Here is a 16,215-nt window from a genome sequence, read left to right on the forward strand (position 1 = left end):
TTCGGAAGCAGCCATCCTCTCTTGGCCATGCAAGTTAGCTTGATTGAGTCAAAGGGACCATGAAGGAATTCAGTTGTTTCTCAAGGGCAGCAGGCAGGGGAGGACCAGTCTTTTGCTTGCTGTGCAGAGCTCAGGCAGGGCACAACATCCCCTGGTTACTTGATCATGCCAAGAAAAACTCTTCTAGAAAAATCCGTAAACAGTCAGCTGCCATCAATCATTGTCATTTCTTTATTTCATGTCTTCTGATGAGGTTGACTACTGTCATTGTTCGTTATTGTCCAAACCATACATTCACTCTTGTACTGTCAAGCAGATATGACAAGCACACATTTTCCATATAGGAAGGATACAAAGTCACCTTTTAATTTGCAGTTCGAGTTCACAGTGACTTTATAGTTACATGAGCTATTCTCTTGCCTCTAGCATCCATCAGGAATAACAACAGCCATAACTGTGCTCTGAATTTCAGTGATAAAGCAGCTACCCCTAGTTTATTATAAGAGGGATTCATTAGAGGAAGGAGCCTCCCTCAGACAATTTGTTAACAACACAATCATAGTTATTTTCAACAGCAGAATTTTTTCCCTAGCCTATAAAAAGTTCTAACAGGTAATACTACAAAATAAAAAGATTTGACCTTTTGTATTCATTCCTCGAACTGTTGGGATAATAGAAAAATCTCAACAAAATGAAAATTGGAAAGCTGTATTATTCCCCTCCCACCCAAGAAAATTCCATTTGGTAGACCTTACTGCAAACATAGCTAAATTTCTTTCTATCGGAAAAAAGATCACACAAATATGCTTGCTATTAAGACGAGATCATGAAAAACTATGATATATTGTTTCCCATTGTGAAGGAGAAAAAGAAAAAGAATATCAAACATGAAATGAACCCAAACATCACAGACAAAATAAACGATAGGATGGTCAATTAGGAACATCACTTGAAATTTAAGTAGATTAAATGAGAGTATAAAATCCACATAATCGTATCACTTTAGGAACCATTATTTTCCCAACATTCCTTAAATGCCAAACCAAAATTGTTTCTGAGCAAACTTGGGGTAAAAATTTTAATTAGTTTCCTCTTGAAAGCATACTTGCCTTCCCTAAGTCTGCATGTCCATCAGCCCGCTTCTGTGTCATGGATACCCATTGATAGTTCTTTTAAGTTTATAAATGTAGTTTAGGTACCAATATCAGCTTTATTCATCTAAGTTTCGTCTGAAGTCAGTCTCCTATGCCCATGCTGTAAAGAACTCCAAAATCTTTATGCAATTACAGCCCAGAAGTGAAACAAGAAGCATTGTTTGGAAGATGTGTTGAATTATGCCCTAGCTCCAGAGCCTATGAAATTACATAGCCCATTTTCAATACATTTGAAGCCCTTACAAACTAAGCAGGACTGAGCAACTGTTCAGCCAGGTCTGAAAAAGGTAAAGATTGAAGTAAATTCTTAAAATGCAGTCGATCCTTGATTTCTTAAATAATAAAAAAAAAGTACATATATTAATGAAAAAGAACATTGGTACGTGTCTCCCAAAGCAAGAGATAATCCAAACATCATTAGAGTTTTAAGCTTCTACTTTACCCTCCTCATTCTATTTCGCTCAGTCTAGTATTTAAATTCATTTGCATTCCCTTGACACATGCCAAACATTGGCAAGGGAATTGATCCCAGGGTGTCCTGAATCCAGGAATTGACTTTCTCATCCTTTTGCTCTGGGCTGTTTTCCCCTTGCTAATGTCAACATTGGAGTTTTCTTTTTCTCTCATCAACCAATTCCAATTGTTTGCACAGGGCAAAATGCGACTGCAAGGAGGATTTAGTTTTTAATGTTCAGCACTGTAGAAGAACAGACTGGGACCATGAAAGGATGACTAGGTGGTGTTGCTTGAGAAGCACCCACAAGTTCTTTGAAACAGAATTTGGAACAGCTGGACCACTGCAGTGTTTTATTTTAAAATAGATAACATATGTAATGCATATGGTCCTAGACATGTATGGAGACACAGGCAGACAATCTGAATGGTATCCAAAGACACCTGCACCTAGAATTCTGTTTCCTTTTATAAGATTTTTTTCCCCCTAAGAACACATGTTCCCACTTTGGGATTTGCAAGATGCCATCTGAATCCCCATGTGTGTGACTCCTTTAATAAAGTCGATGGGAAGTTTCCTGAGATGCAAATGTCAGAGTAAGTCAGTTAATAAACACCTTCTAAGGACCTGGCTCCTCTGGTAGCTGCCAGGGGAAGTAACAGATCAGAAACTTACCCCTCAAGGAACATTTTATCTACCAGGGGATTTAAGTGTGTGTTCTGACCACGGAGAAATTGGAACATCACCCAGCAAAAACAGAGACAGAGAATAGGAGCTGGTTATACAGGGGCAGAGGAGAAGCATGAAGCAGAGAGCTTGGAAAGGACTCCCAGCTTCCTAGAAACAAGATAGTTTAAGAAGCAGCCTATAACGAACAATATAGGTTAATAACGATCAATGTAGTGAAAGCCTTGGTCTCTAAGAATATTAAACAAACTGGCTTTGGGGGCACTAAGAAGCCTGCCCGTTCACTCATGGCTAAGGTTTTTGAGCACTTAGTATATGCCAGGCATGTAGGTGCTTTACGGGTTCTGCTTATCAGATCCTGTCAACAGTCCTCTCTGAGGGTAGACTCAAACACCATTCTCAACTTACAAATGAGGAAAATGAGACTCAGAAACACTAATCAACTTCCTCGCATTGCATACCCTGTAACGGCAGAGCTGGCCTCAAATTCAGTCTTCGTGACCCTCTAAGCCCACCCACTTAATCACCTACTATCCTAGCTCAAATAAACTATGCCTGTTGAATTTAGTGTATCAACATTTCCTAAAATCAAGAAATAGAAAATATTTGTTTTGAGAGCACATTTATTTATCTCAGTGAGATAAATTCATTATTTTAATGCATATGTTTCGAGTGCCTGCTGTGTACCAGGTACTGTTCTAGGTGCTGTGGGAACACAGCAGAGAACAAAAATTTCAAAATCCCTGCTTGGATGGAGCATCAAAATCACACCCCTTCCTTGGACACCTTAAAAAAGCATTCCTGGCCTACTGCTCCTCTTATTTTTTTTTTCGTCTGAATGTAACAAGCTCAATGAAACTCTCAGAAATTTCATGGGAGCCAGCCACCCTGTTAAGCACTCTTGAGTTGTTGGAACCATTAAGATAATGAGCCTGATTCTGAGTAAATGATGATTTTGTGTAAGAAAAATCCAAGGGCTGCTCGTTTTACTTGCTGGAAATTCCCACTGCATTAAGCTCCATCCCATGGCAGGTGTAAAGGGACCTTAAGGATGATTAAATGACAGTGGCAACAGAAAGGGAACTAAAAGTTCGGCTCATTTGACACACGAGGAAACTGAGACTCAGACAGATCAACACTTCAGCCAGTGTCCCACACCTATTTAAAAGCGGAGCTCACGGGGGCACCCAGACCTCCTTAAATCAGTCCCAGGCTCAGTCACCCCCATGTGAACTGACAGAGAGGAAAGAAGGAAGAAGGGAAAAAGGAATTTTTATGTTGATAGGGTTACTTTCGGAAAAGGAAAACAGGCGGATTTTAAGCATATTTTAAAACCTGCTTTAAAATGTAAGTAAAAATGAAATTGTTCTTTAGATGAAGTCTGAGCCACGAATTAGCGTGGTGAAGCCGTCTTGTGATGATGGATGGGGAGGTGGGAGGGGGTAGGTCTGTATCCAGGTCTCCACGGAGGAGGCAAGCTCTCTTTCCAGATCCATTTCCTGAGTGGGCAGCCATGCAAAATAGTTCATCACAGAGTTTTCAAGAGGTTCAGCAAATAGAGGAAGAGACTTCAAACGTGGGGCGTATTTTTAACAGCTACAGAAGAGCCCCCTTCTCTCTGGCTAAATGACTGTTTGCACCATCATAATTGAAGAGCACTAAAATAGCAGAGGCAAACTGGCCAAGTAAAGGGCCCGACCGATTTGTCAGCCTGCAGCCTCTTCTGAGAAACCTGAGAGCAAGAAGCTGATGCTAGCCAAATTGCCTCATCTATCTGCTAGAATTGGGAGGCACGGAGTGAGTGAGGCTTTTTATGAGCAATGGGTGTACCCCACTGTTAGTTTCTCCGGGGACTGACGGGATGGGGGCGAGAGGGCAGAATTGTCCTAAGGGACGGAGCAGTATCACCTGGATTACAGGAGTGCCATCCTGCAGGGGGACAACTAAAGTTGGAGCAGGTTTAAGACACTTGCTTTGAGCCAGACACACACACACGCACACACACACACATCCTAGAAGCAGCTAGCTTTCTCCCCAGTACCAGCTTCCTGGCCACCTCTCTTTCTAGCCATCCTGAGTCAAAGGAGAAATATAGCTTGGAGACCAAATTACCAAACAAAAGAATCCTCCTAGATAAAGCACCTAAACTCAAATTGAAAGCACTTTCCTGAAGACAAATCTGAGGCAATTAACCCAGCAAAGAGGATTCTTTCAGATGCTCTAATATAATTCCTGCTCATGTGATATCCCTTCCAGAATTTTGTGTTTTATCCTATTAGTAGAGCGATTTGGCTATTAAAACAGACATTCTTCAACTTGCCTTCTGGTAACCGTTGCTTCTGTGTGTCTTGGGCATAAACAACACATCCTGTTCAAACACTGACCACTTGCTGCTTCTATGAAAGATGACTGAAGATTTAAAACCCAACAAAAAGAGGGCATACATCTGACATACCACGCATTGAGGTTGGAAGGGTACACAAAACTAATAATGTGAGGAAAAATCATCATCTTAATATCACACTGCAGCTAACCCCCATTTTCAGCCATCCCCCAAGCAGGGAGGAAAAAAAAAAACTGCCTGGGATGAAGGCCACTTTTGAAAATATTATTCAAATACCCTCTCAAGTCAGAAATCCGTTTTCCCGTGTCCTGACAGCATCACTGGTCCCTGGCAGGTGCCCGTATTCCAGTAGAATGTTGCACGCAAGGGGATGAATAACCTCTTGCTTGATTTAAGATTCTTTTTCTTCACAGCATTTCAGGACAGTGAGTAAATATGAGACAGAGTGAGCCGATTCCCTTAATGTCTAGGACCTTCATTCCTTCCTCTTTGGGATTTGCTTGGTCTCACTCGAGTCGGATTCTCTGAGTTATTTTGCCGATTGAATATAGACTATTTTAGTTACACATATTGAGATTAATTAGTTAGCCCTTAGGAGGTTTTGCCTACAGCCTTCACCCTGTAAGGAAAAGTGTGAATACATTGAGACTATTAATTCACAATAAATGGCAGATCATAGCTCTTGCTGAGTACATTTGTTTGTCTTTCATAAGCTTCGCTAACTGAGTAAGCACACTATAAGGCAATGTCCTTGGCTATCACAAACTAAATTCCCGTTGAACTTATTCTCCAGGTTTCAATGAACATCTTTTGTTATTATTTTGTTTTAATTTTGGAGGATGGGGACCCAAACCTTTTGTGCAACCAAATCGGCCACGGGGATTTGGAAGGGGAGGATAAAAATATTGTCACTTTGCTGAAAATCAGCATAACCCTTTTTTTCCAGATAATCCCAATAATTGTAGAGAAATTGCTCTAGATATAACCACTGGAATGGCAGAATCTATTAACCTAAAAGCTAAATAGGCTTTTATAAGCAAAGATCCGATCTGCTTTCAGTGTTTGGTGAAACGCAGGCGAAGTTACGGTCGAGTGCTTAGTTTTTCAAGAACAACATAAATGCACTGGAGTTGTGATCATTTGATAAACATGTTGATGCCAATATATTTTTGCCGAAATGCAATAAACTCACCAGTAAGTGATGCAAGTTGACAATGGGAGGTATAAAAAGAATATCTTGGGGATGTTGGTGGGAGGTAACGGGGAAACAGCTAGCATTTGTAATGCCTAGTGAATTCCTGTGTATTTGAAATGTCAAAGAAAATGTGATGTGTTTCTCTAAATTGTGTCTCTCTCTACATGTATAAATGAACAGACGCAGATAGAGCTCAAAAACATGGCATGGATGAATTTATCTCTTCCAACCCCTGTAACTTTGACCACGCTTCCCTCTTTGAGATGGTGCAACGTCTTACTTTGGATCACAGACTTAATGATTCCTATTCTTGCCTGGCAAGTATATTCTTTGGTATACAGCAATTGAAACGTGATAACATTTCAAAAAATAAAATATTTTTCTACCTTTATGTCAGAAGCGCTTTTCTCCGTTGTGGAGCCCCTTTAACAATTATAAATGTGTTCTTGATTTCCTGTGTTGAGATAGTTTTAGTTACCAAAGAAAGAAGACAGAGCGGGAGGAAGTTATCAGTAGAGACGGATCCAATTCCCCAGCCTCCCTATCTGAGCTTCCCCCTTTTCAGCTGCTACATGAGAAATATTCTCAAGAGGGTAATTGAGTTTGGCACCTGCTTATGGAGAACTTGTAAAAATTGCCTCGGTTTCTTAGACATTAAGATTCCCCTCGCGCCCCACCCCACAGAGTAAGACCCTGTGCTCCTGTCTCAGAAATGAATGGGTCCTTTTTATTTATTTTTTTAAAGATCAAAATGATTTGTAAATCAAGTTCACTTCCCTTTTCATAAGGTAAATGGGTTTGGGTTTGTTTGTTTGAGTGGCTTTCTTCTTTCTACCTAGTATTCGAAGCATTTTTCACCCTTTGGGGGAATTTTCGTGTGGTGCTTTAGACGTTTAGAAGTCCCGCTCTCCAGCAAGAGCATGAACATTTCTTGAAATCCTATTTTAAGCCTAGATTTAAATCCATTTAAGTTTAAGGAACTGCTATTACGTGTTGATTAGATTTATGAAGATAGATTTGAGGTTATACCATCAAATTCAAAAGCCTAAAAGAGACCCAATTTATTTCCTTCTGCAAACCAGAAGTTGTTACTTCATTGCTTAAAGATAAAGGCTATTAATCCCACATTATAGATGGGAAAGGTGAGGGGAAAGGATGAAATGGCTTTACACAGAGGAAAAGCCTCATCCCTGACTCCACATACGAAGGTTAATATATCTGTATATTATTAAATTTAACAGATTATTGATATTAACATAAATATAATGAAAATCTGCGTTTTTTGTCTAAATGGTATGGCTATACCCTAAATCTGTCCTGACTAATTTTTTTGTTTTAAATTCCTTTTCTTGTTTTGTGCCAGGATCCAAAATATTTAAAATGGTAGATAAAATAGTCTAAAAAACAGAAGCGGGATTATGTGGAATAATTTATTAATCTTCGTCTCACAAAAGATTCATTGATTACCTCAGGTTTAGATTCACTTCATCAGAAGTCTGAACTTTGCCAAATTGGAAAGGAATACATCATTTTGACTTAAAAAAAAAAAAAGAAAAGCTTACCTTGCATTGCAAGGCAGTTTTTCTCAACTGTATTTCCTACGATTATGTAATTATTCATGTAATTATAAATTGCATTCGTGAAACTTGTAAGAATATGCCTCTGAACTTAAATAATTTCTTTTTATGTACAATTCCCAGTCTCTTGAGGAATTTTTTGAGGAGTCTTATTTTCAAGACTTTTTTCAAATCCTAATTTCTTAAAACGATTTTCTTTTTCACTAAGAAATTCATCACTAAGGAGTGAGTGCCCTCTAGAAAAAATTAAACCAGAAATGAAATTTTGAAGCTCGCTCCCTGTGAATCATATATAGGCCTAAAAATCCAAAATTAATTATGAATATCATAAAACAGTTTCCTTTCCCGTTTGTGTACCTGTATCTATTAATCATCATCCCCAAATTTCAGAAAATAACAGCCATTAAAAAGACCTTATCTCCTGCCTCTATATATTCCATTTTCTCATTATTACAATCTTTTTTTTCAGTTAGTTTTGGAGACCGACCAGCAGGAATACATAAATTTTTCTGTGTCTTCGACTGAGTTCCTAATTGATATTTCTTCAACTCTTTTCAAAGCAGCTATTTTGGCATCTACAAAAGACTTGGTGTCATCTGAGTCGTAGAAAATATATTTTAATCTTTCACAGCAGTGTTGTTTCTAAGATTTAGCATTTGGGGTAGCAGATGGAGTGGCAAAGAAGTTGCCTATAGGGGCAGCCCACTGCCTCGACTACTCTCCCGCCCTCTGCAGTAACTTATCATTTGAAATAGGAAAGATGCCGTCTTTCGTTGGATGCATTGCTGAGCTGCATGTTGTCTATAGAAGTTTCCCCGGATCACTAATACCAGAGGAGAGTGTTGGCAGGGGCCTCCCTCGCTGCAATTCCTCGGCCTTTACCTGCCACCTGGTCACTTTCTCCTTTTGCCTTTTCTCTCCCAAGACGGAGCCATATTCAAAAGATGACTCAGAGAAGACCCTCAAAGTAAAATTAAATTTATACTTAAGACAATCCTAAATGCTCTGCTTACAATGTATCACCTCAGTTGGTTTCTTTCTTGCTTCAGAAAGGTACCCAAACTGAAAGAAGTGATTGGATTTCAGGCTTGTTCCAAGGGTGCCTTTGAGTGTCAAGTCGCTTAGCCTGTCTGATCAGCTCTTAAGTGCATGACAGAGGCAGCACTTTCTACCCCATCATGCCTACCAGTCTGGTCTGGATCGGAGATTCCGTCCGGGTCCTCTTTCAGAGCAGAGTTTTGTGTGGTCCTGCAGCGAGCAAATACATGATAAGAAAACAAATAACCTCCAGGGAAAGAATAAGGCAAAACGCTCAGCCAGGGCACAGGGCGCTCCTCTCAGTTTAATTGAATCCTGTATGATTCACAACTTGAAAACTTAGTCATGTTGTTCTCTTTGGAAAGTTCTGTTATTATCTTCAGTTTTAAATCTAAAAAACTTTTTTCTTCCAAAGTGAAAGGATTTATGAAGTCCTAGCATGTATGTAGACCAATCCTAGTATTTATTAATGCTCCAGAGTATTAAAAAGAAAAAAAAAACACCCTGAAGACTTGGAGTAAGACAGAGCTGGGTGTGCAAGAGGGAGGGGATATGGAGATATATGTATACATATAGCTGATTCGCTTTGTTATACAGCAGAAACTAACACAACATTGGAAAGCAATTATACTCCAGTAAAGATGTTAAAAAAAAAAGTGAAATAAGAATCCAATAGTATCATACTCTACATACTATTTTAAAATAATTTATTGCATTGTAACCATATTTCCATGTTAGTAGGTATATTCTGTAATATTAAAAAGAAGAAAGACAGAGCTGGGTTTGAGTCCTGCCTGTTTTGTGTTATTTGTGAGCTCTTATTTCCATCTCCTCATCTGTGAAATGGAGATAAACCTGCTCTGTCTGCTTCTCAAGGCTGTTACGGGGCTCAACTGAAAGTTCTTTGTCAAGGGTAAAGCACTGTACCAATTTAAGGCATTCATGTTATGATTTCCTCTTATCAGTAACCAAGACTGTGCCCTACCCACACTCCAACACTCTTTTAAGGTGTACGCTTCAGTGTTAAAGCAGTGGGTGAGCCTCTCTTTCTGGAATCATGCCCTCTGCTAATCCAGATGCCGTCACTTACTAGCTGCAGGATGCTGGGGAAACTCTATGTCCTCCCTTGAGCTCAAATTTCCCGACCATCAAACAGGGATAGCAGCACCTGCCTGATAGGGCTGTCGTGAGGACTAAACCAGATAGCACGCACCGCGTTGGGCACAGCGGCTGGCACTTAACAAGCAATCAGCAAGTGTTAGCTCTGTGGCTATTGTTAACCCCCTTCTCCAGTCATCCCCAACTCTAGCAGCTCTCCCCCAGAAAAACCCAACCTATATTTAAAAGAAAGTCTCTCCTTTATTCTCCAAACAGGGCTGGTTCAGTCCTGGCCAGGTGTTTGTACTAGACGAGTATTGCGCCCGAAATGGAGTCCGAGGGTGTCACCGACATCTCTGTTACCTCAGAGATTTGCTTGAACGGGCAGAAAATGGCGCCATGATTGACCCCACCCTCCTTCACTATAGCTTTGCCTTCTGTGCATCCCACGTCCATGGGAACAGGTAAGCACATGTCCAGAGGTATTCCTTTAAAAATATTTTTTAAGGCACTGGCCATGGTTTATGACTGGTCCTGCTTTTAGGGTCATCTCTAACTCTATCCATCCCCATTACCTCAGTAGTACAGACCAGTGGGCGTGCGCGCGCACACACACACACGCACGCACACACCAGCCACACAAACACAAAAAACACACAGGTCTGAATTTCTTCTCCTTTCAAGAGACGTAACAGAAATGGCAAACAGGACTTCTAGAGTGGTCTCTGAAATTAGAACAATCTAGGCTCAAGTCATGACTGCTCCATTTGCTCTCCATGACCCTGGATGGTAATTAAACCCTCTCTGCCACTGTTTTCTCATCTGTAAAACAGGGATGATAGTGTCCTCGTGGGGTTGTCAAGAGGATGCAAGTGGATATAAAGGGTTCAGCACAATGCCTGGGACATGGCAAGGGCTAAATGAGTATTTGCCTTTGTTGTTGCTATCATTCATTCCATAAATATTTAATGATTACTTGTTGAGGGTCAGGTACTCCGCTATACCTTCAGCGTGCACGGTGAGCAGAAACCAGACATCAAATGAGGGCAGAGTTATATAGAGATTGGTCCTCTGAGAAGAAGGAATAAAACTCCATGGTAGCAGTTAATAAAGGAACACAACTCAGATGGGGTGGCAGGATGGCAGGAAGAACCTCCTCGAGGAATCGCTGCTTGGGCTGAGTGCTGAAGTAGGAGTTGAGTGGTTCCAGGCAAAAGGAGCAGCATAAACAAATGCTCTGCATAGGCAAAGCAAGAGCTGAAACAAGCTAGGTGAAGCTGGAAGGCACAGATAATCATGACACTTAGAGTTTAACCGCAGAGCTGGGAAGAGCTTCAGAGATCACAGTGTAACCAACCCCCTCAGTTTATAGGTTTTATAGACAAGGCCAGAACATCAGTTCCAACTCCATACTAAGTACTTTCTTTCTTTAGACATTGCCCAGCTCCTGGAGGAAAAGTTCCGTGTTCTGAATAACGCAAGGCAGCAAATAATTTAAGAACATTACCATTTGGCTGTGAAGACATGGAGTAAGTTTCCACACTGCCACAGCCAGTTTACTATCCCAGTGTATGCAGCCTCACATTACTATAAAGACAAGCCCTACATTACCCCGGACACCTCAACCAATAGCCAGGGAAGGCACACCCAAGGAAAACTAGGTATCTTCAGAAACCCAGCCTGTGATGAACAAGTTGCTGCTCTGCGGAAATTCATATGTGGGAGCATGCAGAGTTGACTGCATTTTCTTTTAAATCAGAACTGTATCAGTCATCTTCATCTTTGCACGCTGTACAACTCTGAAGTGTCTGTGGGGTTAGTTCTGTGCTTTTCCTCTGTCTAGCACTGGTAGATTTTATGAGATGCAACTTCAACATTCAGAGCTGGATAACAATAGCATTGTAGGTTTGAATATTTAACAGGCAACAAGATTTTCGTCACCTCCCATTGTTATAAGGTTTGCTAGCCCAGCACGTGACCTTTCATTTGCATAAAAGATATTCATGAAAACTCTGATACCTGGGGACTGTCTCTGCATAATTCAGCTTTTTATAAATATACACTTTGATGACTATCTGTTACAGCCTCTTGGACTGAATTCTTTAAAGAGAGAGAGAGAAGTTGCATTATATTCTCTGGGTTGTCACACTGTATTCTACATATGTTACTGAATAAGGAAGTGTTATAAAATAATGAAGTGTTTTTGTAAACTCCCTGGTAAACATCATCATGAATTATGATACACATTGTCTGGATTTCATATTGTAAGACTGCCACTTGATTCACAGTTAGGTTTATACATCTTGTCATGGAAACAGTTTTGGATTTCTTATTTTCAGTTCTGATTTTCCTTATGCAAGTTTGCATCTTTTTTTTTTTTTGCTTATTATTTTAGTTTGAATGCATTTGCTCTTGCTCTTTGATGCATCCTTCTTTTTCTTTCTTTTGTTTGTGCATGTATGTGTGGTCTTGATTCTCCCATGGCTGGCCACACTCTCTGCATGCCCCATGCGACCACCCCTCCTCCAAAGTCAACAAATGCATGCGTACCTTAGTGGGCTGACACCAAATACAGACCCTGAAGGGAGCAAAACTCCCTCCCCATCTGAACCAGAGGCCAAAAAAGATACCAGAAAGGAATCCAAAAAAAGAAAAAATCCCAAAACCCAGGCAAATCCAGAGCCCAAAAGGTAAGAAGTTATGTGTGTATTGGCTTGTGTTTTGCGATGTCTGTGACCTTCTCTACCCCCCCATCCATGCCGCAACCTCCACCTTAGCAAACCCCAAGCTTTGTGTATTCCTGAAGTCTCTGTTCAAACGTGCACTTTTTTAAAAAATCCTAGCAATGGACAAAAATACCGTGTATTAGGAATGAATTTGAGTCAGGTATTTAGGGACACTTAAAACATGTTTGCATTGAAAACAAAACAACTAACTGAGCAGTATGTAAACAGAATCATGAGTCAGATTGCTATTTTAGTGGCATCTAGTTAGGGGCCTGGTACCTTACCAAGTCATTCATAATAAGCAACCCATGTTTAATAATTTTGAAACTATGGTTAAGAAGCAAATAAAATGGGTTGGCATAAGATGGGTTTATACATTTATAGTAGGTCCATCATTTTTAGCAAACCCTCTCAGTTCTACGTTTATCTCATGAAAGAAATCCATCTTCAAATAATGGTTTATAATAAAGGCGCAAAGTAATGTCTGTCACGAAATCAATGACTCTTACTAGAATCGTTTATATGATGAGGTCACTTTGAAAGCACTTTTAAGTTCTAAAATTTATACTGATCCTGTCTTGTTTCCTGTGTCCTTTAGGGATGCTCTCTTTGTGAATTGGTAAAATGGCAAATTCGTGGCTTTTATTCCCTTTTAAAGTAGATTATTACAGTTATCTCCAGTGTTATCCTGTGTCCTTCTTCACCTTCCCTATCTCGCCCCAAATTAACATTGACATTTTAAAGTTTTGTTGTTGAGGTTTTGAAATGGATATTCTGACCCTGGCATTGCCAAACTACACAAAGTTCACAAGGAGGTATTCATGTTTCAGCATGAATTTATTCACTTGGATATTTCTAAGTCCTAAAATATATACAGTTCACTTGTAGGCAGACCAAATGAAAATGCCAATTTTCACTTCCTGGAGAACGTCAATCAATGCAGGCTATCAATCAATGTATGCAGGTCCAATAGTGAAGGTCAAAGAATGCCCCGAGCCCATGTGGACACCCATCTTCTGAACTCGCAGTATACAAGGGTGAAGGTGGAGTGGAGTTTTGTGTTTCCCTGTGAGGGTCAGACCGCAAGGTAGAAGTAGCTTGCAGCCAGTAAAAGAGTGCATAGCGCGTTGTAGGCGCCTGAAGGAAACCTCTCTGGCTGCTGTCCAAGGTGCTGCTTTTGGCGTGATCGGCACTGAAGCAGAGCAGAGAGTAAATGGCCACCCTTGTTGGAGCCTGACCTATTCCCTGTGCCGTGAAAAACTACCGAAAAGGATTGTGAGTGGCACGTTGAGGCTTGTGAGGGTCTATGTTTGCATTGCATTTTTAAAGGAAGAAGAAATCGTAATATTAAATATCAGTTGTGTGGAATTCTACAGTTTACAAAGTGCTTTCATACATTCTGTCTCATTTGCTGTAACGTTTTCAGGTTAGCTACTTTGACACCCATCTTGCAGATGATGAAACTGAATTCTGTAAATTGAGGTGGCAATCCCAGATATTCTGAGTCCAAAGCTCTTCCTCTTTGTACTACATCAGCACTGCACATAGATTCTAAAGATCTGAGTATTAGAACCTGTTCTGCATAAATCTAGGATTATCATATCTCACTTCTATACCTCAGTTTTCTCATCTGCAAAATGAGCACATAGAGCATCTGTAATATCCCATCAACCTCTGAAATTATCTTCTGTGGGTTATAATAACAAGTAAAATAGTCCATTGTTAGATTTCGTAAGTAACATTGAAATAAAATAAGGATAATTGCCACCGTTTAATAAGTGTTTGCTATATGCCAAGCACTGTGTGGAGTGCTATTTACATATATTATCTCATTTTATACTTATTGCATCACTGTGAGATCTGTATTATTATTATCCTCACCTAACAGATGAGGAGTTTCAGGCTCAGATATATTCAGTCACTTGCTTCGTAGCAAATACCTGTGTGGGCCTAATGCAAACATGGATATTCTGACTTTGGAGTTTGATTTTTAACCTCTCTGCCTTACTACCTGCCCAGCATTAGCATTTGTGTATAGCGTGAGATGCAAATTCAGCCATTCAATATGATTTCAGCATTTCCAGGTGAGATCCCCTAGCAGCCATCCGAATTAGTTAAAGACTTTTCCATTTTTGTCCTAAAGATGTCCAAAATCAGTTTGGCCCACCTGGTGGTTTTGACCTTGTGGAAGAAGTCAGAGTGTATCTGGAGCTTTAGACCACATAAAAGGAAGGTCTCCTTTGAACAGCAATTAACAGCCTTTTGGTACTGGGGGAAAAAACCCATTTTCCTACCTCTTTCAGCAGGATGAACACTGTTTGTGCGTGGAGAGGTTATCTATTCTTTGACCCACAATAAGAAGGAACTCGTGACTCATGGAAACAAATTGCCCTTGAACTGAATTTAACTGAACAATAGAGTTCATTCCTACTGGCCTCTCACAACCAACTTTAGATTAGGTAAAAAGTAGCTTTTTACCTAATTTTCCATTTTTTACATATTCATAACTCAGCAGCCCCCCCCCCCCAGGTGAAGGCAGAGCCCGGCCCTACTGCAACTGGACATCATTAGTGATGGCTCAGGTGCTAATGACTGAGTTTATCCCACCTTCTTTGAAAACCCGTGCCCTGTCTCTGTGAAATACTAGACCTACTTGAATCTAAAGTATCTAATCCAAAGTAGACATATCTGGTCAATCGGGAAGGTGTTTGCTGTTCATAATTCCAAGCAGTGGAAGATATGGAACCATCACGTGTTTGGAATCTTTTAGCAGAGTGGTTCTTGACTAGGGGCGATCTCTTCCCCTGGGGACACTTGGCAATGCCTGGAGACATTTTTGATTGTCACACTGGGGCAAGGCGGTGCTGTTGTCATCTATGGGTAGAGGCCTGGTATGCTTCTACATACCCTACAATGCGCAGGGCAGCCCCCTGCAAACAAAACCCAAAACATCCAACTTCCAGGTGATGGGATGAAATTCCTCCTTTTTACTCGGATTCTGGTTTCTTTTACACAGACGTATTCTGTGTCTAAAGGCATGACACTGATTTTCAGCTTGTGCAGGGGGTGTCACACTGTAGGGTGCATATAAATCACAGGGGGAGTTTGTTAAAGTGGAGAGTATGAGGACCCATCCTCAAATAATTTCATTCAGCAAGTCTTAGATGGAGTCAAGCATCTGCCCTTGTAATCAGTTCCTCCCCACGTATTTCCAAGGCATTTGGTCTGCAGATCCTGCTTACTCAAGGCCTTGGTAGTCTAACTTGGCTGCACGTTGGAATCACTTAAAGAGCCTAAGAAATGCTGATGCCTTAGCCCCGCCTGCAGAGGTTCTGATTTAGTTAGTCTGGGATATGGCCTAAGCATCATGGTTTTAAAATCTTATATGTAGCAACATTTAAGAACCACTGATGGAGGGAACATTCGTTTGCACTAGCTCTTTAAAACTGAACCCATTTTCTCAAAGAGAGAGGGAAAGAAAAGGAAAATGTGGGTATGTTCAGCTGGTTGCACTTGGCGATCATCAGATCCACAGATGTAAATCGCTATATCTTCTAATTTTTAAATCAGCTCCTAAGGTTGCAGTACTTAATTTTCACCATAATATTTTTAGTATTCTTTCTAGATGACATTTAGATTAACATCACTTTGGTCACTGTCCCACAATGACAAGGCAGTCAAACAGCTCCGATGATTGCAAGCTGCGTCAATGTTCCTTGGATCCCTTTATTATTGGGATTGGAAATTTTTCTCATTTACATTATTATTTAACATTTCTTGAATGCCAGTGCTGTTCTTCACATATGGCCTGCAGAGAAAGTACATTGTATCAGCAATTAACAAATCCATAATGCCAACGCCCCAGTCCAAAGTAAGCTGCGTAGATTAATGAGTCTGTAAGCAGATGTAAGAGGGCATGAGTCCTAAAAATCTCTGAAAATG

At 40.4% G+C, this 16,215-nt stretch overlaps 1 protein-coding gene across 20 annotated transcripts in view; it reads left to right on the top strand.

The window, feature by feature from the left end:
- The window catches only part of CADPS (calcium dependent secretion activator), an 804,342-nt gene that overhangs the window by 651,349 nt on the left and 136,778 nt on the right, over nt 1–16,215 (top strand). For 12 of the 20 annotated variants that reach the window (XM_060307918.1, XM_060307911.1, XM_060307913.1 and 9 more), the window contains 3 exons: nt 6,015–6,151; nt 9,824–10,011; nt 12,079–12,237. In XM_060307918.1, the coding sequence (XP_060163901.1) occupies nt 6,015–6,151; nt 9,824–10,011; nt 12,079–12,237 (484 nt within the window). The remainder of the gene's footprint in view (nt 1–6,014; nt 6,152–9,823; nt 10,012–12,078; nt 12,238–16,215) is intronic. The other 8 variants (XM_030867623.2, XM_030867621.2, XM_060307912.1 and 5 more) reach the window with 1 other exon arrangement.

Source organism: Globicephala melas, chromosome 11 (genome assembly GCF_963455315.2).
Source record: "Globicephala melas chromosome 11, mGloMel1.2, whole genome shotgun sequence".
NCBI classification, from domain to species: Eukaryota; Metazoa; Chordata; class Mammalia; order Artiodactyla; family Delphinidae; genus Globicephala; species Globicephala melas.